Source organism: Strigops habroptila, chromosome 5, assembly GCF_004027225.2.
Source record: "Strigops habroptila isolate Jane chromosome 5, bStrHab1.2.pri, whole genome shotgun sequence".
Taxonomy (NCBI): domain Eukaryota; kingdom Metazoa; phylum Chordata; class Aves; order Psittaciformes; family Psittacidae; genus Strigops; species Strigops habroptila.
This window is the reverse complement of record NC_044281.2, coordinates 49,275,297-49,299,975: the sequence shown is the minus strand read 5'-3', so window position 1 is coordinate 49,299,975 and position 24,679 is coordinate 49,275,297. Positions and strand designations below refer to the sequence as shown.

Genomic DNA, 24,679 nt, shown 5'->3' with positions numbered 1-24,679 from the left:
TCAGGCCCCTCACCTAAACAGTCCCAATTAATAGTTTTTCATATTCTTTCTGGCAGCTTTAAGCTGCAGACTTCAAGGATACTTTTTTTTTGTTTATTTGGTTGGTTAGTTGTTTGTGTTTGGTTGGTTTTTTATTTTTGGTTTGGGTTTGGTGGTTTTTTTTTTTTTGTTGTTGTTGTTGTTGGTTTTGGGGTTTTTTTGGTGTTTGTTTACTTGTTTTGTTTGGCTTTTTGTAGTTTTTGTTTGTTTTTTAAGGTAGCAGACCGTGCTGAGGGGGAAGAAAGGATAAAAGAAGTATAACCGGGCTCAAGCTGAGTTGAAAGGGTTTTGAAGAGAACTGGTTTGCTGATGCTAGAAGGACCTGGAGGCCGTCCCCGGGTTGCACAAGCAAGAAGTGGGAGGCGCAGCGGCTTTTGTTTTAGGCTGAACCCGGATCACCAGGCCCGGGAGACACCTCAGCTCCCGGCTGACTGTGAAGGGGTTGTATTTATTACTCATACACTTGTAGGTACCCGGCTCAACCGGCCTCATGGTGCCTAGCTGTGACAGCACTCGCGTCCCGGTTCCCCGGGCACACGGCGACCCAGCCGGTAAAGCACCTCGTTTACCCTCCCGGGCTGTCCCCGACGGAGCCGGCGAGTCCCTGGGACCAACCCACGCCTCAGTCAACCGCCCTGAGGTAACCACCCCAGCGGGCGCCTCTTCGGCAGCGTCCGTGAGGCGCTTCACCCAGCCGCGAGCGCGGGAGGGCCGCCCGGGTACCCCCTCCCACGGAGGGCGGCGGGGAAGAGGGCACGGGGCGGCGCCGCGGCCTGGAACCGAGCTGTGCCGGCGCCCAGCCGGCGCTGCCCGTGAGGAAGCGGCGATCGGCCCCGGGGCGGGACGGCTCGCACCGCCCTCCGCCGCCTTCCCGTGAGCCTCTGCGCTCGCGCCGAGGGGTCCCGGCAGTGGCACAAGATGGCGGCGGACAGCGAAGTGAGTGTTTCCCCCCTCCCCTCTCGCTGCGCGCTCCGCCGTGGCGGCCTCCCCGCTCACTGCTTCTCCCCTTCTTTCCCCGCAGCCTGAGTCGGAGGTGTTTGAGATCACGGACTTCACCACCGCCTCCGAGTGGGAGAGGTAGGTGCTGCCGCTGGTCCTGCTCCCCTCACCGCGCGGGGACAGTGGGACTCTGCCGTGTCTGCCCCGGGCCGCTCCTGCCGAGGGGACCGGGCACCTGCGCTGCCCGAGGCCGCGCTGGCCGGCGCCCGTGGCACCCGGAGCTTCGTCACGGCCGTTCCGGTGTGTCTGTGCGGCGGAGGCTGAGGCTGTCACTGATGAGTTGGTTGAGAGGATCTAGCCAAGCTGTTTCTGAACTTAGAGAAAGCTCTCGTTTGCTATCTGTTTGCAGGGGATTAGAATAAACATGTAGAAGGCTTATGTGGTTTTTAAGTATCTTCCTATTATTAAAATAGTAATCTTACAGCTGAAGCCTTTAAAAGTTAACAGCATACAAGAAAATTCACGGTGAAGAATGCTCTTGCGTTCTTGACATTATTTTTTAAGGTGCTTTTTCCAGTGATGATGTCCTTGACGAAAGGAGATAGAGATTCTAAGCACTGTGTTTTAAATCTCAATTTAGTTTATAATTTTGTCTCAAATGCATTTTGCCTGTTAACAGAGAAACAGGAGTGTGTGTTAAAAGTAATATGCTGCAATACCAGGAAAAAAAACCACAACCCAAGAAAAGGCGAGATTCTATAATCACTCGAAGCAAGCTCATAACAGTTGCTAAAAGTGGCTGTCATTTGAAATGTAAACATAGGAGAACCATTTTATTTGTACAAGGAAGCAATTGCTCTGGTTTTATTCTGATAGTTTGTTGGGATTTTTTTGAATTGTTTCTTCTTTAGTTTTTTTTTTTTTTTTTTGAAGGAATTCCATAGTAGGACAACATATAGCCTGCTTTTTAGGTAGCTGAATTATAAAACAAGTTTCGTGTTCAGCAAATATTAATGTCTTTCCCCCTCCCTAATAGGTTTATTTCAAAAATAGAAGAAGTATTGAATGACTGGAAACTTATTGGGATTTCTCCAGGCAAACCTCTAGAAAAGGTCAGTTACTGCTTCTGAATTTTCTTTAGAATTTGAATTACTAACTAGTAACACACACGTCTGTTACATGTGTTGCTGTTTTCTTAGGTGTGGTAGATAATTATTTCTGCTGGGGAATTTCACTTGTAAAAGTGGTAATTTGACAGATGCTTGCTCTAAATTTATTGGTGGGCTGTCTGCCAAACAGGCTATTTCCGTGATAAAGCTGGATCTTCATATAGGGGCTAGTGATTTCCTTCCCCTTCCCTCCCCCTTGTTTTGAACCTGGAAGCATGGTTGAAACTGTTCTAAATTCTGAAGGAGTTTTTTTGCCCTGCCTTGTGCCTTTGTCACACCTCACATACTTACCATTGAGGTTTGTGTAGTCCTACTTGTGACTCAGTATGTTTTACAGATCGGGGTGGTTTTTTTCGAAGTCTAATTAGAGCCTTTGTACTGCTTTCTCAGTCCTGTAAAATGCAGAGGAAATTGCTGAGTTCTTCTGCATACTAGTGCAAATAAATTCAGCTATTTTGGTTTGGATGGCTACTGTATTTCCAGAGGAATTTTATGGTTGTTAATTTTAGTCAGGGTACAGAGTGTTATCTGTCAGTGTATTCCTGTCTGTCTTCTTTCCTCGACCAGACCCCTCTTCTTGATTCGTAGTGAGAAAACGCACTTTACAGATCAAAGGGTTGTCCAAGTTGGTTTGTTGTGGTAGCAGCATACAATTCTGCATAGCAGTGTTCTTTTCTTTTTTTTTTTTTTTTTCCCTAGGAACTTTCCTATGCTGACACACAGAAGTTTTGGAGATCATAGGTTAAAAAAAGAATTTATCAGTGAAAGCCTGTTCAAAATAAATATCAAGGTAGCATTTGCATAGAATGGTATAGTTATAGATAGAATCCCAGGTGGGAAGAAGTTGAGGGTGCATGTGCATAAGATGCAGAGTTGTGTATGAGAGGATTTATCTGCTGCTTTGTTGCCATCTAATTCTGGAGACTACTTCGGGAATATGTGGCCCGTGAAATGAGCGTGATTATTGGCAACATGCATTTTAGCATTCAGCTGCCTTCATAATGAAGTGCTTTGAGAATTTTTTCTTTTTAAATTAAATCATGCTTAGCTATTTAATAATAAATACTTAGCAGCAGAAAAAGATGTATAAATATCATAGATCATGTAGGCAGTGTACTTTTTAAGGCTTATGAATGTTAGCCTAAATTTATGTGATCAAATGATATCCTTTTTTTATATGCAGGGTGTATACACCACAGGAGCATGGGAAGAGAAATCAGATGAAATTTCGTTTGCAGACTTCAAATTCTCAATTACCCATCATTATCTTGTACAAGAACCCAGTGACAAAGATGGGAAAGAAGAACTGGTAGAAGGTTGGTGATAGTTCTCTTACATTCCTGTAAGGATATTTCAGAATGTGGAATTCACAGTGTGTTGATTTGCTTCTGTGTGAAATTTTCTGTGATCTGGTGTTTTGCTATTAGTATGCTTTGCATTCAACAAATTGCTAATATAATTTTAAGTCAGCTGAAAGGATGCTGATGTTTTCTTGTGTATCGATTTCTTTTACAGATGCCCTTCCTCTGCCTATGCAGGACTTGCTGTGCATGAACAATGACTTTCCTCCTAGAGCTCACTGTCTGGTAAGATGGTACGTATGCTGCCTCTCGTCTTTGTGCTGTCTCTTGTTTTTAATAGAAATAAGCTTAACAGTTGAAAAATCTTTGATGCTGGCACAATCACTTGCATATTTTTTTCCATCAAAAGTTAAAGCTGAAGTAAAATGATTCTTTGTACTAGACACAGGAAAGGAGTGTGGAAAAAGCCCACCATAGTGGGCCTATCTTTTATTTTTTTTTTTCTGTCCCCCAAAATGTTTTGGGTTTTTGGGTTTTTTTGGTTTTTTTTTTCAATTTCATACATTAACCAAGCTTTTCTATTTGTATTATTTACATATATTCTTAAAAGGGAAAGGCACAATACCTAAAGAAACAACCACCACCATATTCTTAGTAATGCAAATCTTTGGCACATTATAGCATTGTTCTAGAGAGATTGTTTTTATGTATAAATAGTTACAGTTGTTATTACCATAAAGCAAAAGAAGTCAGGACTGACGGATAGACCTGGAGGTCCTCACATTATTTTGAGTACAGTGTTTGAATGCTGTTAAGCTCTGGTACTTTGCGATTCGAGAATCTGCAGCACTCCATGGCCACTCAGTTCTTGTCCTCTCTGAAAGAGGTACTCGCATCAAAATAACAGATTCCACAGTCTGTTGGGGATAATTAGGTTACTTGGGTTAAAATATTTCTAAAAAATTTGTGTTTCAGCTGGATTGCTAAAACCCAGGAATGTGTGTTTTTCCTCTCTCTCTCTTAAGGTACGGCTTACGTGAGTTTGTGGTTATTGCTCCAGCTGCAAATAACGATGCAGTTCTTAGTGAATCCAAATGTAACCTTTTGCTGAGTTCTGTTTCCATTGCATTGGGGAACACTGGCTGGTAGGTGAAAGCATGAACCTTCTTACATGTCTGGATGAAAGTCTAGCATACTGCTATGGTGAGGAACAAGTATTAATTGTTAGCAAAAGACACTGAGTTTGTTGTATTTGCACCATAATGTTGTTACAGAAGGATTTTAAAATTTCTATGGTTATTTTTTTTTTTAAAGATTGGTTCAGTGTGCTGTTTATTTTCATTATTATTTAAAAACCTTAAAGGCTTTTAAAACCAGTTAGAAGTTGTTGGAGTAACAGGTAAACAAAATACAACTTTTGGAAGAGGATTTCTTCCCTCTGTGTAGTAACGGTAACTTTCTAATCTTCCTCAAAAATATTTAGACTGGAAATTAGGTAACTGAAGTCCTGGATAGGGCTATACTTACGACAATTTGTTAGGCATTCCGTTTAATGCTGAAGTTAACAGTATTCTAATTTGATTCCTGTTAAGTGTTTTAACTGTGTTCCACTAAGAGAAAATATATTCTAAAGAATATGAAATTATGTTAAAATATTTACCTAGTTTTAAAGACTACGAGACAGCATGATGTTTTAAATAACCCGAGATATTAATGTTTTATAGTCAGGTACCATTATTTGTGCAAATACATCATAAATGGCGGCGAATGTATGTTGGAGAATGTCAGGGTCCGGGAGTTCGAACTGACTTTGAAATGGTTCATCTTCGCAAAGTGCCAAACCAGTACACTCATTTATCAGGATTACTGGATATCTTCAAATCCAAGATTGTAAGTTCGTTTGAATCTATGTAACCGATATAAAGAATAATTATTTTATTACCTGAATGCTTGTAGATTCACTTCTGTCTTCTAGGGATTTTATTTTTGTAAGGATGAGACTTATGCTGCTGATAGCAACAATACTGCTGATATCTTTTTCCAGATATCGCCAGTATCTAGTGATAAAGACTGAAGATTTGCATGGGTTTAGTTTCTCAGTGTCGCCACCTTCATTCATTTTTGTTTTTCACTGCTGTGTGGAAAAAATGTGTCTGTTTTAGTCTCCTTGTAACGAAGTTCTCTTTCCTGCTCCCAAACAAACAATTTTGCTGTTTAAAAGAAGGGAGGGTCGGGGTGGATTTTTATTCTGATACTTTGTAGCTGCCCAAGCTAAGTCAAGAGTGCATAACAACATGATAAGATGTGAGGAGTCTGAGTGGACTGCTTGTTTGTGGAGTGCTATGGCTGACTGCGATGCTTCACAACTAATATTGGTAGCCAGCAATCTCATCAAAATGCTGAGGAAAAAAAATACTTAGTGAAAATCTAATACGTTCTGGGTCAGTTACTTCTGAATTACCAGTGAAATGGAGCATATGAATGGCTCGTGTGTTTTACCTGTGGGTGTTGTGTTGAGCAATAGCTTTACTAGTAATACTTGGGGTATTGCAGTTCTGATAAAATTAGCTCTAAAACAAGCTATCATAACCAATTTATGTTTAAGGCCTGGAGTGTTGATTTTACATTGATTTTTTTTTTTTCATTACATTGATTTTTTTCATTACTATTTTTCAAGGGATGCTCTTTAACACCGCTGCCTCCTATTAGCATGGCTATTCGGCTTACATATGTGCTTCAAGACTGGCAGCAGTATTTCTGGCCACAGCAGCCACCAGGTAGGAGATTTGTGTCCTCAGAATAACTTAAGTTAAACAATAAATGCTAAAGAAGATGCTTGTATATCTTTCCAGAAGAATTAAAACATTTTCTGCATTACTGGGAAAGGCTGCAGTTACAACTGAGTACCATCCTACTCCTTGAGAAACTTAAAACTGCTCTGAAATCAAGTCTGGCTTATGGTTGTAACAGGTGTTTTGGTTAGGGTTGTGCCTAGAAATATGCTTTTTTATTAGCATTTAGAGATACAGCGATACTTCTAAAATGGTAGTATCTATTTGGAGAGAAAGGGATGACTGCCTATGGATCTGTAAAGAATTGTGCCCTGAATTCATTAGGGAAACGTTTGGATTCAGGTTCTAGTTGGTACTAATAGGTCACAGGAGTATTTTTCAATAATTTCCATAAAGTCAATGATTTTAATACTTCATTATTTAAGGGTATTAATGGTAGGAAAATGTGTAGTTCTGAATCTGAAGTACATACACCAGATTTGATAAGTTTATGCCATACTGGTGCTATTTAGGAAAAACAGAGTGAGTTTGCTCACTTGGTGCTCTCACAGTGAACTCTCATACGCTTGTTTGGTGGTAACACTTTCTTCGTCAGGTATCAAGGATTTGTTTTTAACAGACTTATTTCTGTATAGATAGCATCAGAAAATAAATTATGATCTTCTAGCTCTAAGGTAAACAAATCTGTACTGTTGCTACATGCAGTTGTGGTTTTATGTTCACTGTGAAGAAGTAGACCCATACTTCATTCAATTAGCTCTTCCCAAATACAATCAAATAGTTTAAATGTGTCTTTTATCTTCTCTGAAGAAGAAATTATGTAATTAAGTTAGCCAAATACTTTATCTGTTCTAATACCTCAGTTATTTTGTATATAAACAGTTTGCCAGATGTATTTACAATCAAGGATCAGATGCTGTAATAACATTATTATAATGACATTGCAATGCATTATTACCCATTTAAATTTTTGTTCAGTGAAGGCTGTCTATTTTTGGTTTATGTATTTGAAGGATATAACATGGGAAGTGGCTGAGGATGCTGGGAGGCATCTTTAAGTATCTGAGATTACAAAGAATCTTCCAGATCACTGGGTTAAGTCTTTTCATAAAATTGATAATCTTTTAAAAGGAGTTGTTCTTTCACACTTGCAAAGTTGCTCATGTGGAGTCTCCCTTTTCTGCTTGGAACTGATTTTCTGCCTAAATATTTTTATGGCAAATTCGTGTCTGTTCTTGTGCCAACATTTACTCTTTAATACTGCCTTTACAGACATCTTTGCCTGTATGAAGGGAAAACCCTTCCCTCAACGCAGATACAAGAATTTTATCTGTCTTTTTGGGTGTCCTGTTGCATGATTACTTCTCCTGGAAACAATTACTTTGTATGCTAGGATTGTGTTTTCATAGCTTTGTCACCTTAGCTGTTCAGACATGGGCATCCTACGTGCTACTGTCTTTTTACTGCAAAACTAGGATGGTAATGCTGTTTAAAATATTCCATAAATTCTGTATGTATTGATCTATCTTCAGATATAGATGCTCTGGTTGGGGGAGAAGTTGGAGGCTTGGAGTTTGGGAAGTTACCACTTGGTGCCTGTGAGGATCCTATTAGGTAAGATAAGGGTTCAGAAAAGCATTTTATAACTTCCTTAATGGATGACTTAGAGGTATGTTATTTCATTTTTATCTTGTACACTTGGTATGTCCCTAGCAGATATTTAATTATTCAAGTACTTAAGAAACGTCTGTGCAAAATAATGTTCTGTAGCAAATAAGACCTTTTGCAAAGTTGTCTAATAATATTCAGCATTCCTGTTGATGATAAATCTTTCACCATAAACTCAAGTTATCTCTGAAACTGTTATGCTGAAATATACCTTAACTGGAGATAAACTTTAAAAATTGTGTGCCTTCATTCAAGGGTTGGCCCCACTCTCATCTTTTATTTTGATGTTTGTAGAAGACTTAAATTGACAGGGTCTGTAAACTGAGTCATTACAATCTCACCATGTCCTTTTCTTAACACCCCCATCACCACTCGGCAAATCTAGAAATAATTGTAGCGTGTTAGACAGTGTTTAATGCTGTAGGCAACTCATGAACATTGTTCTTTCCTCTGTACCTAGAACACAATGCACAATCTCTCCTTTTGTAGAGGAGTTGTATGTAGTCCTGTATGCCAGGTATGAGTAAAGTTTAGTGCAATCCTGGGTGACGTACTGCGAGAATACTCATTTCTGGATGATGCTGCAAAATACATAAAGGGACTTAAATACAAACTATCACAAATACCTTTCAAGATCTTAACACTTTAAAGATTTAAATCTTGTTTTGTTTCAGTGAGCTTCATTTAGCTACTACATGGCCTCACCTAACAGAAGGTATAATTGTCGAAAATGATGTTTATTCGTAAGTATTTTGTCTGAATTGCAAGTTATCTAGAAGGGTACTTTGTTAACTAGTGCATTTTAGTGATGTCTAAAGCATTGTGCATGGCTTTGTGTGTGAAAGAGAACACATTTTGAAGAATGCTAGGGTCTGTTGGTAGAACATTTCATTTGGGAAAACATTTCCGTGTGAGAAAATATTGTATTGTAATCTCAACAGAATATACACTCCATTTTTTGGGGCGTATTTTAATACTAGAGTTAAAAGTTTTGTATATTGCATCTTTCTTGGTAAAGATGATAGTCCGAGATGGAAAGCAAAAAGAATTAACCGACTGACATCCCTCTCCCAAAAATTATCATCCAGGTTTTCTGCTACGTCTCCTAAAGAGGAAGGACAGTGTATACTGATACTTAAGAAGTGGGGAGGGGGAAGCGGTTTATGTTTTAATTAATGCAGAAATTAGTTTTCAACATTAGTACACTTTCAAAGAAGTCAACTTAATTGTAACTGAATTGTTCTCATGTGTTTCTTATGTATGTGCATGAGAACAGGGACTCTTGCATTTTAGAGTGTTTGTCATGTTCTCCTAGGTAATGTAGTGTATATTATGGCTTCCATGGGCTAACTGACTATGACATTGTGTTTACTGAGAACTTGATACTCATCTGTTGCATATTTACAGTGACAGCGTGACACTTGTGAGGGGTTTTTTTGTTGTTCTTTATTTTTATTTTTTTTCCCCTCAAAGTGACCTGGATCCTATTCAAGCACCCCAGTGGTCCGTGAGAGTCAGAAAAGCAGATAACCCTCAGTGTCTGTTGGGTAAGACATCAGCATTCCCCATCTTCTCTTACAGCTTTTAAGCTAATCAGTTGTGAATTTAGGATTGAATTGTTGATTACCTAATGAGTTCTGCTTCCTCACTCCCCTTACTTTTTTGAGTGGACAGTATTTGGGCCTTCTTTTTCAAGAAGACGAGCTTTGCAAAAACTGAAGTTTCTGTTGTAAGTTATTCTGCATCTGTGCAGATTCCAGAGAGTAAGCATTTACTGTGTGTTCTGTGAAAATTAGATTTTCTGGAATCTTTACATTTCACTAGGTGCTTCCTGCATGTATCTGTTTCCTTAGTTGAATCAATCTGACAGGCAGGATTGGTACAACTAGAGAGCTGTACTGTTGTCTGTCCTCACATTTTAGCTTGTGGGAAAAGGACTTCAAAACAGACCAGCAAATAATATGCTGCGGAAGTTTCATCTTGCTTTGGGTGAAGTGGATTAAATGGCATGCACAGCTGTGCTCTGGAGAGGTGGCTGGTAGCTGGTTAGGTGTGCATTTTCCTAAGCTTTAATCCGGTGGTTCAGAATAAGTTATTGTGTTCTTTCAGATGGAAAGATAAAATTTACTGTCCCTCAGGCATCATTTTGAGAGTTAGCATATTGTTCAGGGAGATTTTTAATGGAATAGCTGCTGAGAAACAAAGTTTCTCTTATAGGTGACTTTCTTACTGAATTCTTCAAGCTTTGCCGTCGGAAGGAGTCGACTGATGAGATACTTGGAAGGTCTGCATTTGAAGAGGAAGGAAAAGGTAAAACTAAAATCTTGTTGATTTGTGTTATTTGCTTTTAATTGTTTCATGTTGTTTTACCTTCCCTACCCCCTTCTCCTGACTTGAGATCGATCAGTATTTGTATTTAAAACCCTTAAGCATTTTCTGCAATACTCCTAGGAATTTTCTGGTCAGTGCTGTGCGGCATAAGGTCTCGTGAATTCTAGACCAGCTTAGCTCCCAAAGTCCCAGAGGACTTTCGCCTCTGTCACAGTTGTTGTTGTGTTTTGTTTTGGTTCCCACCACCACCCCGACTGGAAAACAGGAGTTTAAAATTTGACTAGTGTGTATTTTTGTATTTTTTTAAACTGTTTTTCTGCTTTTTGAAGTACTGTGTGGTGCATGTTTTAACAGTTTAAAGAGTCTTTAATCTGTTTGAAAGGCTTTGCTGTCATCCTCTCTATTTTAAGGAATTTTAAGGGAAAAAAACCCAAAGCCAAAAAAACCCAAACAAACCAAAATTATCTGACCAACAGGTCAGAGTTTATACCAACAATGTAGATACTGACATCTTTTTGATGTTTCTGTCCCATTCTTTTGCTTTTATTGCTGTATATAATGAACATTCCCTTCCTGCCTGCCTTGTTGCCTTGTCTTCCCTCCAAATATGGCCTGTATAAATGCGTTTTCTTTGGTTATACTTGTCTTAGTGTTGAAAGAGCTTACTAGTTAGCTTAAAAAGGTGTTATGCTGAGTAGGGTATGTATTACTTCCAGTGCTTGGCATACAGCCTCTTTAGCCCTCCTTACCTCTTAATTCTCTTGAAATGTTTACCAAGATGAGGTTTTTCAGGTTGCTGGTAATTATTAATTTAAATTTGTCTGACCTTTTTTTAAAAGTGGTTATTTTATTGTAAGAGAGGTTCTAAAGTTTACCAGCAGCAACTCTGGAATAAATTGTTTTGACTACTTTACCTGAGAACTCGAAAACAGAGTTACGCTTGTACCATGTAAGGTCAGAGAGAGAGAGAGAGAGATTAATACTGGATTTATTTAAGGCTTATCTAAAGCTTTACCATACGCTTGAGCAGTCTTTGTTACCTACAATGAATTCATTGGTATCACGTATGAATAAAGTTTAAACACACTTTCTTCAGCAGGGTTTTGCTGATACTCTGTCAGTAATTGTCTGCCAGTATGCAGTACTACTACAGTAGGTGGCAGGCGCAATACAGCCAACTCAGTCTAGACTTCATTCAGTAAATTAAATCACGGACAGTCTGTGTTGTCTTTGTGACCTCATTCTGCTTTGTGGGTAAGAAGAGAGAATATCAGATACGGAACCTGGCAGCAGAGGGGTGTAGCTCTGGTTAACAGCATGTTAAAAATCAGTACACGATGAACAGGCTGAGTATGATGGGTGAACATTTAGTATAGAGATGGTCTTGTGGTTTGTTCTGTTCTAATTGTTTTTATTTTATTTTATAGAGGTGGCTGATATTACCCACGCTTTGTCGAAGCTCACAGAGCCAGCACCAGTCCCAATCCATAAATTATCAGTAACAAATATGGTTCACAGTGCAAAGAAAAAAATTCGCAAACACAGAGGTGTAGATGAGTCACCTTTAAACAATGAAGTTCTGAACACTATTCTTCTGGTAAGTGAGCTGTCCATGCACATCCAATTCATATAAAACATGTATTGCATGATATCTTCCACTGATGCCTTTTTTTTTTTTTTGTCCCTGCCCATAGTAGAGGGGTTGGAACTAGATGATCATTAAGGTCCTTCCTAACCCAAATCATTCTGTCGTTCTATGATTTGGCTTATCGTTTGTAGCACAATTATAAATAAAAGTGTCATTTCCATTATTTGAATTGCCTTTATCAGCTTCTTGAAAGAGCCAGTTCTGTGCAATATAATAATATGCGGGTGGACTAATAATAATATTATTGTTATACATATATAATTATGTGTGTAACATGAGGGTGGACTGAAAATGAACGCTGAACTCTGCTAACAGTTTTAATTAAAAGATTGCTGATATGTAACCAGTAGCTTTATGGAGAAAGTGGGAAGAGCAGGGAAAACATACTGATGGAAGCTTGTATTTTTTTATTTATTCAAGTTCTTATTTCCTGATGCTGCTGACAAACTCGCAGATGGATTTGAAAGCAGAACTAATGCTTCAGCAGGAAACAATCCTCCTCCAGAGAATGAAGATTATGTAAGTTTTACTGACTGGCACTCGTGAGAATGAGAAAGCCATTTTGAGTGTGTGTTCATACAGACTTTGCTGTGGTTGCCCTGTCTTGTGATACATAATTTTTGGAAAGAGGAACTTACCTTTGTGGAATCTCTTAGTAGTAATTGTGGGGTTTTGGTTTTTTGTTAGTTAGCCACTTGTATTGACAAACAGGAAAGATCATATAGTTTTGGAAAAAGTGCCATTGTTCCTGTATTTTCTGCTTTATTTCTTACGTAGAATCTCTTCAGTCAGTTTAAATCTGCTCCTTCTGATAGTCTGACGTACAAACTAGCTTTATGTCTTTGTATGATAAACTTCTACCATGGAGGAGTAAAAGGAGTGGCACATCTTTGGCAAGAATTTGTGTTAGAAATGCGCTACAGATGGGAGAACAACTACCTTATTCCAGGGTAAGACTTTTTTTGTTGTTGCTTTGTCACAGAAAATATTCTCTGTTTCAAGAACAGAGTGAGTTCACTATGACTTATGAAGCATACTGGCTTGTTTTCTAAGTTGCAAATGTTATTATCTATTTTTACTACCTTACCCTTCCTTAAAACAAGAAAGGGTGGAGAGCAGGGAAAAGCACCTGTGCCTTCGTTTGAAAACTTCATGATGCCTGGGAAAGCTCAAGTTAAATTGCTCATTCACTGTGTGAATGAAGGTGGAGAAAAAACCCCAAAGCTTATCCAAATGCTTGGCTTCCAGTTTGTATTATTTAAATACAAAGGAAGGAGCTGGTATGGACAGAAACACCTTAGCTTTGTGGTGGAGTTTCACCGCTTTCCTAAGGGAGCTGTTCCAAGTTCCAGCTGGTGTAATAGCCTTTTTTGGGCAGCTAATGCTGTCTCAGGTATTCCAACTCTTCCAGGTTATGTCCGTTGTAGTAGAGCTTGTTGCAGACTGAATGAAGGATTCTGTCAAGATGAGGCATCAGTGTAGAGCGGAAATATATCCTTTTTTTAATGGCATGGACTGGCCACTTATTGACTAGTTTGGACTTTTAGATAGTTACACTGACAGATAAAATAGAAGTTGAAATATATACGGATCGCTCTACTGTATCACTGCAGATTTAAAAGTAAAGTCAAAAGTGCTTAATTTTTGTTTGAAAAGAGTTATCCTTTTAACTTCCAAATGACAAACTTGACCAGGAATGCAGAATGTGTCTGTTCCATACCAGTGCGAATGATCCCTGAGCTTCAGAAATGACCTCTAGAAAATAAATGTAGTTTAATCTCTGGGCTTGTTCAGTCACTAGTTCCTCTGCTGAGACCATAGAAGAGCTGCAGAGTTGTAATGGTGGGGTGGGTTCCGTGTGGATATTTGTCTCTCTTTTGTATTTCATATGATTTAAGACCACATGTGTGTGAAAGATTCAACTTTATAATTGATAATGGTTACACTTCTACCTTTTGTTAGATTAGCTAATGGCCCTCCAGATCTGAGATGTTGTTTACTGCATCAGAAACTTCAGGTAAATATTCCAAATTTAAGAATGATTTATTTTTTTCCTAAGGAAACTGTCAAATTTGTAGCAATTTTTAGCTAAATATGCTGTTGTTGTGGATTTGGTTATGCTTGTATTCTTGGGTCTGGATTTCCTTTCTTGGGAAAATATTACAGCAACAAGTTCAATATAATTGTTATCTTTTAGAATTGTAAGAGATTTTTGGGGACTCGCCAAGTTTTTGTATGACATTGGTTTTTGGTTTTTTGTTTTTCCCCTTTAACTTGTTAGATGTTAAACTGTTGCATTGAAAGAAAGAAAGCAAGAGATGAGGGGAAAAGGGGGAGCATGTCTGATCGTTCACCCAGTGGTACTTCTGGTGATGCTGGAAAAGGAGTGGACCACTCTGGAGATAATCCCGATAAGGAAAAAGAAGTTGGCAAATCCTGGGAATCGTGGAGTGACAGTGAAGAGGAATTTTTTGAATGTCTAAGTGACACAGAAGATCTTAAAGGAAATGGGCAGGAAAATGGAAAGAAAGGAGGAGCAAAAGAAGGCAACAAAGAACCTGTAAACCTAAAACCAGAAGGTCGTCTGCATCCGCATGGAAAGCTGACGCTGCTGCATCCAGGAGAGCCTCTCTACGTTCCAATAACACAGGTTAGGTAGCAAGAGCTGAGCCAGATGCACAATACGACTCTCATGCAGTATGGCTCAGACCTAGGATTGTGAAATTGTATGTAGTTTGCAGGTTATAGCCTTCTCTGTTGTTAGAATTGCTAAGTGTTTTGGGCCTAGGGTCTTGGCTTCCATTTTTAAAACTTGATGAGGTTGTTAAATTGAAATCTCACATGCTCTTTTATTTTATTTTTTTAATTTTTTTTTAATTTGAGAATGGGTCTTTTTACCAAATTTCACTCAAAACAATTCTTTTTTAAAACAAGACTTAAGCTGTCTTGCTTGCCTTAAATTTGGGTTTCTTTTTATTTCCAGCTCTCAAGGCATCTTCCATCCTCTCCTTACTTTATTTCCTGTAAAGTAGGAACTGCCATGGGCCTTCCACTCCGAAGATTTCTAGCTGGCTGACTAGAGTATTGGATCAGAGTTGCTGCTACTTTTTTGCTTTTAAAGAAAAAAAGGAAAACACCCTTTCTCAACTCCTATCTAAAAGGCCGTAGTCATCAGGTTTTGGTTCCATTATCTAAAGCAGGTTTATCATCAAACAAGTAGAACTATTATCTGATACAGACTTTCTTGCAGGATGGCTAGGGATGAAATAGGAAGCAGTGGCATCAGAGGAAGTCATTTGAAATCAGCGTGCATGGAGAATACAGCATTTTTCATTCACTTAGGAGAAATTGTTTTTAATGACTGTTGCTTTGTGTGGGTAAAAGGATGAGCAAGTGTAGTCAGGCAAAATGGTGTCAATTAATTACATGCTGGCAGTGTCAACGACAAAGATTCTACAGTGTTTTAGGTGTATTTTCATCCATCTCAACAAAATAGTATCAGTCAAATGCCTCCTGCACTTCATCTGGATTTTGGCATTTTAACAGTATATCCTTAAATTGTTACTTCATAACTTCATACTCCGTTTGTTTTCTGTTTAGCTTTTTTTGGGTGTTTTAGTGTCATCTTCAGATGCACAGCTTTAGGATAAACAGTTTAAGCAGTAGAAAGTTATGGTTATTTCCTTTGAGTACAAATAAAGTTGAATGAACTTTTGGTGACAGGGATCTTTCCACTCGCTCTTCCTTAACAAGGGCTAAGTCTCCAAGAGGCTATTTGAAAACTTGTCTTTTTCCATGTTACAGGAACCAGCGCCCATGACTGAAGATTTGCTGGAAGAACAGTCCGAGGTACTGGCAAAACTAGGGACATCAGCAGAAGGTGCTCATCTTCGGGCACGCATGCAGAGTGCCTGCTTGCTCTCAGATATGGAGTCTTTTAAGGTACTACTACTTGAAAAGTTCTGTGAGACTGTTTTCTTCTCAAACCCTTGCTCATGTTGAACAATTTGGAAGGTTTTTCTGACAAGTGTTGTTTGGGTTTTTTTCCTCCATAAAACAGTTTCAAAATAGTTTAAATTGAAAAAAAACCCCTATTGATAGACTTTGACATGTTCTAACAGTTTTATCTAGCCTATTATGCTGTAATGGTCCAGTAAATTTGCAGAATGTCTGTGGGAAGGGAAAAACACCAGCAAAACTTAACAGTTGAAAGATTGGGAATAAGGAAGTTGGACAAGCCCATACAAAATGATGTCAGAAGAAAACTGTGCCTCAAAGTCCTGGGTCAACATCACATGTATCGCCATCCCACTGCCTTGTAGATTTCATTTAGTGTCTCTCTTACCTGTGTCTAAGTCTAAATGCACCTTTAATCAGACTTCAAAAGGATAAAATGTAAAGGTGGTGTAAAGAAAAAACCACATCTATTGACACATAATTCTGTATTTGGATTTTGGGGAGGTGGACATAATTTTTATGTATAGTTGCAAATGTTTGTTTTGTCCTTGAGTAAGAAGGATAAGGTACCACTATTTAGAAGTTTTATACAGCTGTTCATCAAACTGGACTAGCTGTGGTTTTGGTAATTTGCTCCATTTCTTTTCTGAGCTCTGCAGAGGGAGCTAAGAGCATATACACTGCTGTCACCAAAGGATCTCAGAACTCTAAAAAGATTGGAGATTCTGTCATGAAATAAAATATATATATATATGTATATATATAGAGAGAGAGAGCTAATTATTGTAGTGTTACTCTGTAGTAAAAGGATACAGATGTACTGTAGAGTAAGAATATTTATAACATATCAGAATCAGTTTATTAGCAGTGACTCATGTCATATCAGATATATGTAGGAGTTTTATTTCTATGATGCAAGTGATCTGAAAACTCAAGAGTATAGAACCATAATCAGAAGTGAAGTGCATTCTTGACAGGAACATGGAATAGAAAACTGGTTTTCCTTTTATGTTCTAGACCTACGGATGTATTTATTTGTGTCGATGTTGCATCTATGAAAAATGAAGTTGGTTTTGATTGGGGGAGTTTTACTTTTTTAAGTTCCTTTTTAAAGGAAGAAAAGGTGAATTTTGTTGCCGGAGTGTTAAAAGGTGGAAAGTCAGTGCTGAAACCATATTTATGCAGCCCAGTGTTTCTTTTAAGCTCACGCTGTTTCTATCTAAGTCTTTAATGTTATAAGCTTGTACATTAAAACAATAGTGAAAATTCATATTTATTGTATGTGTCAGGTACCAGACAGAGCTCGATTTAGGAGTCTAATTTTGATCTTGCCAGAAATAATTGATAAAGAAGGTTTCTTTGGTTTTGTTGATGGTGTGTGTTTTACCCTTTGCTGTCATCTTGGTTTATGCTTTATTCCATCGCCCTCACAGGTCTGGTGACTTATAAGCAGAATTCCCAGAGTTTTGGCTTCTAGCCTATGCTCTGCCCACTGAGCCCTATTGCTTTCTATCCCGGTTATCCTGGCTTTATGGGATTTTTCAGGCACAAATTTTATCTCCTCTTCATTCCAGGCAGCTAATCCTGGCTGTTGTTTGGAGGATTTTGTGAGGTGGTACTCCCCTCGGGATTACATCGAAGAGGAAGTGGTTGATGAAAAGGGGAATATAGTAATTAAGGGTGAGCTGAGTGCCCGAATGAAGATTCCCAGCAACATGTGGGTGGAGGCCTGGGAAACAGCCAAACCAGTCCCAGCCCGGAGGCAGAAGAGACTCTTCGATGACACCAGAGAAGCAGAGAAGGTAAAAATCTCCATAACTAGGGATAGTCTGACCTGTAATGCTTGTAACAGCCCTTTCTTCTTCCTCTTGGAAGATTTAAACAGTAACAAGTTGTTGCACTGTATTCTTGGAGTTATTAAACTGTCTTGGAGATGGCTTAGGGTTAGAAATTCTTAGCACGTGGGTCAGAAATTCTTGCTGCTGTACAACAGTGCGTTTGAAATATCTAAAATAGTGTATTCACAGTAATTCACAAGCTGTATTAGGTATTTCTTTGAATTATTGGTAAATAATGCATGTGTGTGTTGGGAAACAAAACTTTTCCTAAAATATAGTTTAGTTTCATTCTAATCTGCTGGGACTATGATCAGTCACAGGATTCATGTAGAGCTGTGTGTTGAATCCTGTCTTACAATGGTGCTCCTTTCTTGTGAATTCTTTGTTGTAGGTGCCCATCTTTTGTAGTTAACCTTATCCTTGGGAAGTAGTTTTGATGACTAATATATTCAATATTCTAATGTTCTAGGTGCTTCATTACCTTGCAGTTCAGAAACCAGCTGACCTTGCAAGGCATCTCCTGCCTTGCATCATCCATGCAGCTGTACTCAAGGTAAAGGAAGAAGGTAAATAAGCTTTAATAAATTATTAAGATATTTTAGGGTGAACACTGGTGCAATAATGACAACTTCTTTGTTTCTTTTCCTCCTAATAGAAGCACTAGAAGATATATCTTCAGTTAAGAAGATTATTAAGCAGATAATATCCCATTCCAGTAAAGTTCTACGATTCCCCAATCCAGAGGAGAAGAAGTTGGAAGTAAGGCTTTTGTACAGGCTGGGGCCGAAAACCAAATAGGCATTTGCACAGTTCCCAGGAGTGCTAAAAGAACAGCTTTTTAATTTTCTCTTTTATGAAACTCTTGCAGGAAATCATTGCCCAGATCATGAGTGTGGAAGCTATCATTGCCAGGGCCAGGTCTCTGAAAGCAAAATTTGGGGTAGAGAAATGTGAAAATGAGGAGGAGAAAGAAGATCTGCAAAGGTGACTGATTCCCCCTTTCCCTTGCCCTCCAGAAATACTGAGGAATGCTATTTTAGTAACTATAAACATTAGCTGTCCCTGCCCCTAGGCTACCTAGAGACATAATGTGTATGGGTACCCTAAATGCTCCTCTAAGTAACCATCTCTTTGACAACACGCAATACAGATTGTTTTAATGGAATTTGGTTTTATCCTGACAATCCTGGGGATTTCATTTATATTTTTTAATTTATGTGCAAGGTATATCTAATGAACTTTGCTACGGGAGAGGTAAAATTAGAAGGACTAGGGATTTAGTATTTTCCATAACTAACGTGGAACAAAATACCCCCCCTAAAGTTACATTTTCTTATTGTATTTCTTATATTTTCTTACTGAAACACGCTACTGAGGAACCATATGAATGACAAGCAACAAGTCATGTTTCACTGCTTCACTACGTGCTGACACATTATTTACTTACTGCTGAAGATGACTCATATGTAATGTTAAAAAACCCACGTCAACTTCTCACTGCTGTGCTGAGGGAGGGATGAAAGGGAGAGATGGCATTTTAGTAGCACATGTTGGGAGTTCAGAGGAGTGATGTCTGACCAAAGTAAGATCTTTATGCTCAAAAAAATCTTGTCTTGTTCGGGCCTGTGGATCCTGCAGCAATGGGGGTAATCAGCTTCTCCTTGAGAGTAGCCGTAGAATCGTAGAATGGTTTGGGTTGGAAAGCACCTTAAAGATCATCTAGTTCTATCCCCCGCCCCCTGCCACGGGCAGGGTCACCTTCCACTAGACCAGGTTGCTCAAAGCCCCGTCCAGCCTGGCCTTGAACACTGCCAGGGATGGCGCAGCCACAGCTTCTCTGGGCAACCTGTGCCAGTGTCTCACCACCCTCACAGTGAAGAACTTCTTCCTAATACCTAATTTAAATCTCCCCTCTCCCAGTTTAAAGCCATTGCCCCTTGTCCTGTCGTTATCTGCCCTTCTGAAAATTCCCTCTCCAGCTTTCTTCTTGTCCCCCTGTGTGGCTGACATGGCTTGTCATGTTGAATTTAGACATCTGCATTAGGAGCCTGAGTTCCGCTTACAGTTACTTGAGAGGAGTTGTCCTTTCAGAGCCTGAGCTGCAGCCTGGCTCTGCCTGCTGTTGGAGTTTCACTGCAAGCAGCCCTGTAATTCTGCCTTTCCTGACCTACGTAGGAGGCTGCTGTGTTCAGCTTAGGATTGACCTACATTATCTGAAAGAAAGCAGCTTGTATTAGCATGAAAGAATGCAACAAAGTAGGAGGGAACCAAGTGAAGGCTGAGGGAGGTGTAGACTTCAGGGCAGAGGGAAAGGAGTATAGGGATGAAAAGGTGGCAGTAGTGTTTGGGTGGGATGCTGAGAAGTAAGTGTCAGGGGTTTTCTCCTTATGCTTTTAGAACAGAGAACTCCTGTGAGTGTCTACCAGTTCTCGCTCTGTGCTGGGTGGAGACCTCCTCACAGGAAACAATTCTGGTTTTAGATCAGCAAACTAGATACAGCTGAGAATTAAACAGTCCTTTTTCCTTCTCAATAATTTGTACCACCAGATTTGTAAACTGTCTGCTGGAGCAGCCGGAAGTGTCAGTTGTTGGTGCAGGAAGAGGACCTGCTGGCAGCATTATTCACAAGCTGTTCGTGAATGCTCAGAGGGTAAGAGGAAGCTCGACTGCTTTGCAGGCACCTCTAATTTCAGCAGTATGAGGCAACAACTTATCATATGATGCCAGTTTATTTTGTCTGCATATAAGCATGTATTGTCATAAATGTGCTTGAGGGGTGTTTTGTGATGTTTGGCATGATTTTGGCACTAATGGAACCTTGCAGGATGAAAGAAGTGACCTGGGATGTCACACACTTAGAGCCAGCTGGGTAGACAGAGGTGCCATTAATGTTTGATTTACTTTAAATGGTGACATCAGTAATGCTATTATGGCACAAATTTCTGCTTCACTCCAGTTACATGGTATATACAGTATCACAGAAAGAACAGTCAGGTGTGTCAATTGTTTCACATAGGAATGTGGAGAAACGTCATAATACTCAGTATTTTAGGAGTAACTTTTTAACTAAGGCTTATACTTGGAATACCTGAGGCTTCTTCTGTGGAAACCAGGGTGCCTTGGAAGTTTTAGGCTCTTTTCAGTACAGCTCTACATTCAGATTACACACTGCCACTGTCACATCTGTTTTCTGGAAACCCTTTCCCAGCTGATACTGGTATAAATATTCCTTTTTCTCTTAAGCAGTCTTTGTAACAATTAGCTCTAAATTACTGATTTCAAAACTTCTTGGACTGCATTAGCTGCTGGTTTCTGTGAGAATTACATGTGTTCATAGCATCAAATTATCTAACTTAAATTTCACTACAGTGGTAATAAAGGTAGCATAGTGTTGCAGACATCTTAGAGCCTGAAATCCCATATGGAAATCATTGCTGTGAAAAATGTTGTCATTTTTTGAACACTTTCAAGGTATGGATGCTTTTATAATCTGTATTTTGCAACTCCGCATAAAAAGGACCATTCTGAAAACAGATCATAGTTATTCTGAGAAATGAAAATCAGAACATTTGTTTTATCCCTCTAGTCTTCAGGGAAGATGTGGTTGCACACCTCAACACGTCAACCAGCCACACTTAGGCTTCCCTGTAGAGCCCAAGATTGGCCCCTCTGTGTGCACGTGTATGTGCTTGCCTTTTTATTATCAAGGCATTCTGGTTTTAAAGCTGAGTAAGAGTTTCTAGCATTAATGCTTGATAAAGAATGTAAATTTCTAGGGTTTTATCTTGTTTGAAACATCAGTAACTAAGGCTAGGTTACAGGTACTTCTCACTAGGAGCTAGTGGCTCTTAATTAAGCCTTCTTAGTGGGACAGGTGCCAACTTGCTACAAAACCCACCTTGTGTTTCATCTACTATGATTTATTTTAGAAGAGAGCTGTTTGGTAAATAGAAGTTGAATTATTTCCTTGTTCATTACATTTGGAACCTGGACTCTTCTCTGAGTTGTGTAAAATGTGTTCTTATATTCTCAAATCTTCTCAGGAAAATTATGATAGCAAGTGCATGTTCTTGGGAGTAGAGTGCATGATGTCTCTTAAACCTACAATCTCCTTCTAACCTCTTGTAAGTCACCTCTGACTTGCCTTTGTTTCTATCTTTCATCACTGGTTCTTTTCTCATCCCTTTCCAAGCTGACTGAATCTTCTGATGAGGTAACCAACTTTGTCCCTCGTTTCCCACTCATCTTCCCTAGTTTCATAGAGTTGAACCTTTTGGTAGACAGAATACAGCAGCCTGAGTTAGTTTGTGCCATTGTTTACATATTAAGCATAAAAACAGTTTTGTGTTTCCAGAATGGTTTTTCCTCATTCCCAGACTTGATTTTTAGAGCCTAAAAGGTAGTGAAAAGAGAGAGAAATCTTTGAAAACCAAAACCCAAACCAAAGTAATTTCTTCAAGTGAACATTAACAATTTGTGATGCTGAAATATGTGGCCATGCCTTTATATTCCTCTGTTGCTGTCACTGTATTTTGTTACTTGAGCAGCCAGATGTTTTGGCAGGGAGGCAGTGATGGATGGTACCTGCATGTTGCAATTTGGATCCCAGAAACTACTGAACTTTTTGGGCAGAGATGCAGGGAGGTTTGAGGAAGAACTGGGGTTGCTGCATGAGCACAGTGCACAGGGAGCATCCTCTCTGTTGGCTTCCTGGAACTGTTTCTGCACAGGCCACAGAGCTGAGCGACACGGGGTCCTGCTGCTCCTGGGGAGTGCAGTGGGGTGGCCAGGAGTGATGTCCAGTGGGCTTTGCTACACCTCAATGCCGTTGTCAATCTTGAGTTCTGTGTGCTTAAATTAGGACCCTGTTAGGGCATGAGGGGTACATACATATGTAAATACAATTAGGGAATGTTTACGGGACTGGCACGGAGCATGCCAGCCTGTCTTCCAGTGTTCACACTTCAGTGTTGCTGCTTGCTGGCTGAGGCAATGAGTGTTGATGGAGATTGGTGCAGTGTCTCACTTGGTCTATAGGGTAATTTTGGCAAGCCTCTGTCTGCTCATGGAAAGCACCTATCCAAGTAGTCTTTTGAGTTTGAAAAGACAAAGACTGCAGTGGTGGCACTGTTTTTAAAAGGAGGCTGGCTTGGCCTTGTGCAGCCACAGGTTGCTGAGGAGAGAGCCCTGCTTGTGAAGGGGGCATTTCGTCTGGTCAAACCCTTTGCTTCATGATGCCAAAAAACAGGAGCTTGATCTGGGCTGAGCTTCACCATCCACACATGGAGTTTCTTCCATTTGGCTGTGTGCAGTTTATTTCTTGACATCCCATTAGTGTCTTGCTCTGTGTACACCTAGCGCCTTCTGACGTGTTTACCATTTCTAACCTTCCTCTGTTCCCTCTTAAGAGGCGTTTTCCGAATCCTAATGCTGCAAAACAGCTTGCCCTGTAGTTATACCCCTGCTCTTACTTAAGGTTTCTGCAGTGCCTCCGCTTGACGAGGACTTGAGGAGATCGGGTCCAGCAGAGGAGCGACGACCCAACGCGGGGAGTGTTGCAGACTTCCCACCACCTACGGGCCGGGAGGTGATTCTGCGCACGACCGTCCCCCGCCCGGCCCCCTACTCCAAACCCCTGCCCCAGCGCATGTACAGCGTGCTCACCAAGGAGGACTTCCGACTTGCAGGTGCCTTTTCAGCAGATACAACGTTCTTCTGACGGCTCGGGCTGTGGTAATCTTGTGTGTCTTCAAAAGCAGCACGCCCTTAGTTTTCCTTTGGGGAAAAGGAACGTTGCACATTGACTGGCTTGTGGTGAGGAGACAATACAGTCGTCGTTAGGGACAGAGTGTCATATTCCCAAGGACGGAACTGAACTGAGAGCCAAGGATGGCTGTAAGCAACTCTTAACTTGGAGGTGTGGAATGGCTTCGTGAGTAGTTCTAATCAGATCTTTGGGGATGAAAGCTTTGCAGTCTCCTCTCTGTCCAAAGGGGGTCTATTATTTTATTTTGCATTAGCTTGTTTCCTAAAGGACATAAATGGGCTGTATGCAAATACTTCATCTTGAAATCCATGCAGAATGTGCTACTTTACAGTTCTTAATCAGACTTTATCAAGTGACGGTAGTAATCTACTTAAATTCATGTGCAAATACTAAGTAATTTGTATTTATTGCTAATCATAAATATTGAGCCCAGTATTTTTTGGTTAATCACTAAGTTGCAAGTGCTTCTACACTAGCCTTATTTTTATTTCAAGTATACAGTACCTTCTAGTTCATGCTAAACTCTCCTAGCAGGGCAGCAGTTGTCCAAAAAGATCGTGTCTTGGGTACTTCTCCCAGACAGAAATAAATACATTTGGGGCTGTAAACCTGATAGCCTGAGGTGGATTGCTGGTGGTTTTGGATGCTTTATGCCCTTCCCTGCCTGCGAGGGGCAAAGCTGGACATAAAGGACAGACATGGAGGTGTTTTACTGCAAGCAACCTGCTGGCGTGTACGGAGTCTGTTGGAATGCAATACGTGTCTCTGACCTCATGTGATGAGACAATTCTATCCCCTGCTGGAAACTAACCCCAGTGGATATCGTGCAAACACTACCATGTGTATGTGCCAATGTTGCTTCACAGTGATCCTCGTGTTTTAATGAGAATTGGCAAAAGATCAGCACCACTTTACAAACTGAAATGTAAAACCAGCTACAGTATTGTTGACATTACTCAATAAATACAAACTTAGTAGCAGCTCGCAGACTTCTTTGTGTACCAACAATGATTTTGTCAAAATACTTTTTAAATGCCATCCTTGCATAATGTCCTAGGAACAGCACAGTTTGTGACTGCGAGTGTATTAAGTGTAGACAGCTAAGTTCTATCTATCTCGAGTAATAGGGTCGCTCAAGTAGAAGTTACCCTAAAACTACTTTTGAGGGGATAGGGGTGAGGTGCAAGAGTATTTCCCTCAGATTAAGCAGTATCACATTAAAAAAAAAAA

General features: G+C 39.9%; 1 protein-coding gene across 5 annotated transcripts; it reads left to right on the top strand.

Moving 5' to 3' along the window:
* The first annotated feature begins 452 nt into the window (after positions 1 to 452).
* RAB3GAP1 (RAB3 GTPase activating protein catalytic subunit 1) lies at positions 453 to 24,438 on the top strand. Of its 5 annotated transcripts, none has more exons than XM_030486575.1 (25): positions 453 to 679; positions 1,061 to 1,116; positions 2,015 to 2,090; positions 3,331 to 3,463; positions 3,663 to 3,741; positions 4,474 to 4,593; positions 5,173 to 5,338; positions 6,126 to 6,225; positions 7,773 to 7,854; positions 8,583 to 8,651; positions 9,382 to 9,455; positions 10,126 to 10,218; positions 11,667 to 11,836; positions 12,308 to 12,406; positions 12,665 to 12,837; positions 13,850 to 13,904; positions 14,169 to 14,537; positions 15,692 to 15,829; positions 17,419 to 17,646; positions 18,152 to 18,248; positions 18,338 to 18,441; positions 18,551 to 18,666; positions 20,230 to 20,332; positions 21,875 to 21,895; positions 23,159 to 24,438. In XM_030486575.1, the coding sequence occupies exons 1-25, from the start codon at positions 530 to 532 to the stop codon at positions 23,399 to 23,401; spliced, it is 3,114 nt and encodes a 1,037-aa protein (XP_030342435.1). In that variant the 5' UTR covers positions 453 to 529; the 3' UTR covers positions 23,402 to 24,438. The 5 variants fall into 5 exon arrangements, with proteins under 5 accessions (XP_030342435.1, XP_030342440.1, XP_030342437.1 ...); XM_030486578.1 differs by lacking the exon at positions 453 to 679 and adding an exon at positions 873 to 975; XM_030486577.1 differs by lacking the exon at positions 21,875 to 21,895 and having other exon boundaries at positions 455 to 679.
* The last annotated feature ends 241 nt before the right edge of the window (positions 24,439 to 24,679 follow it).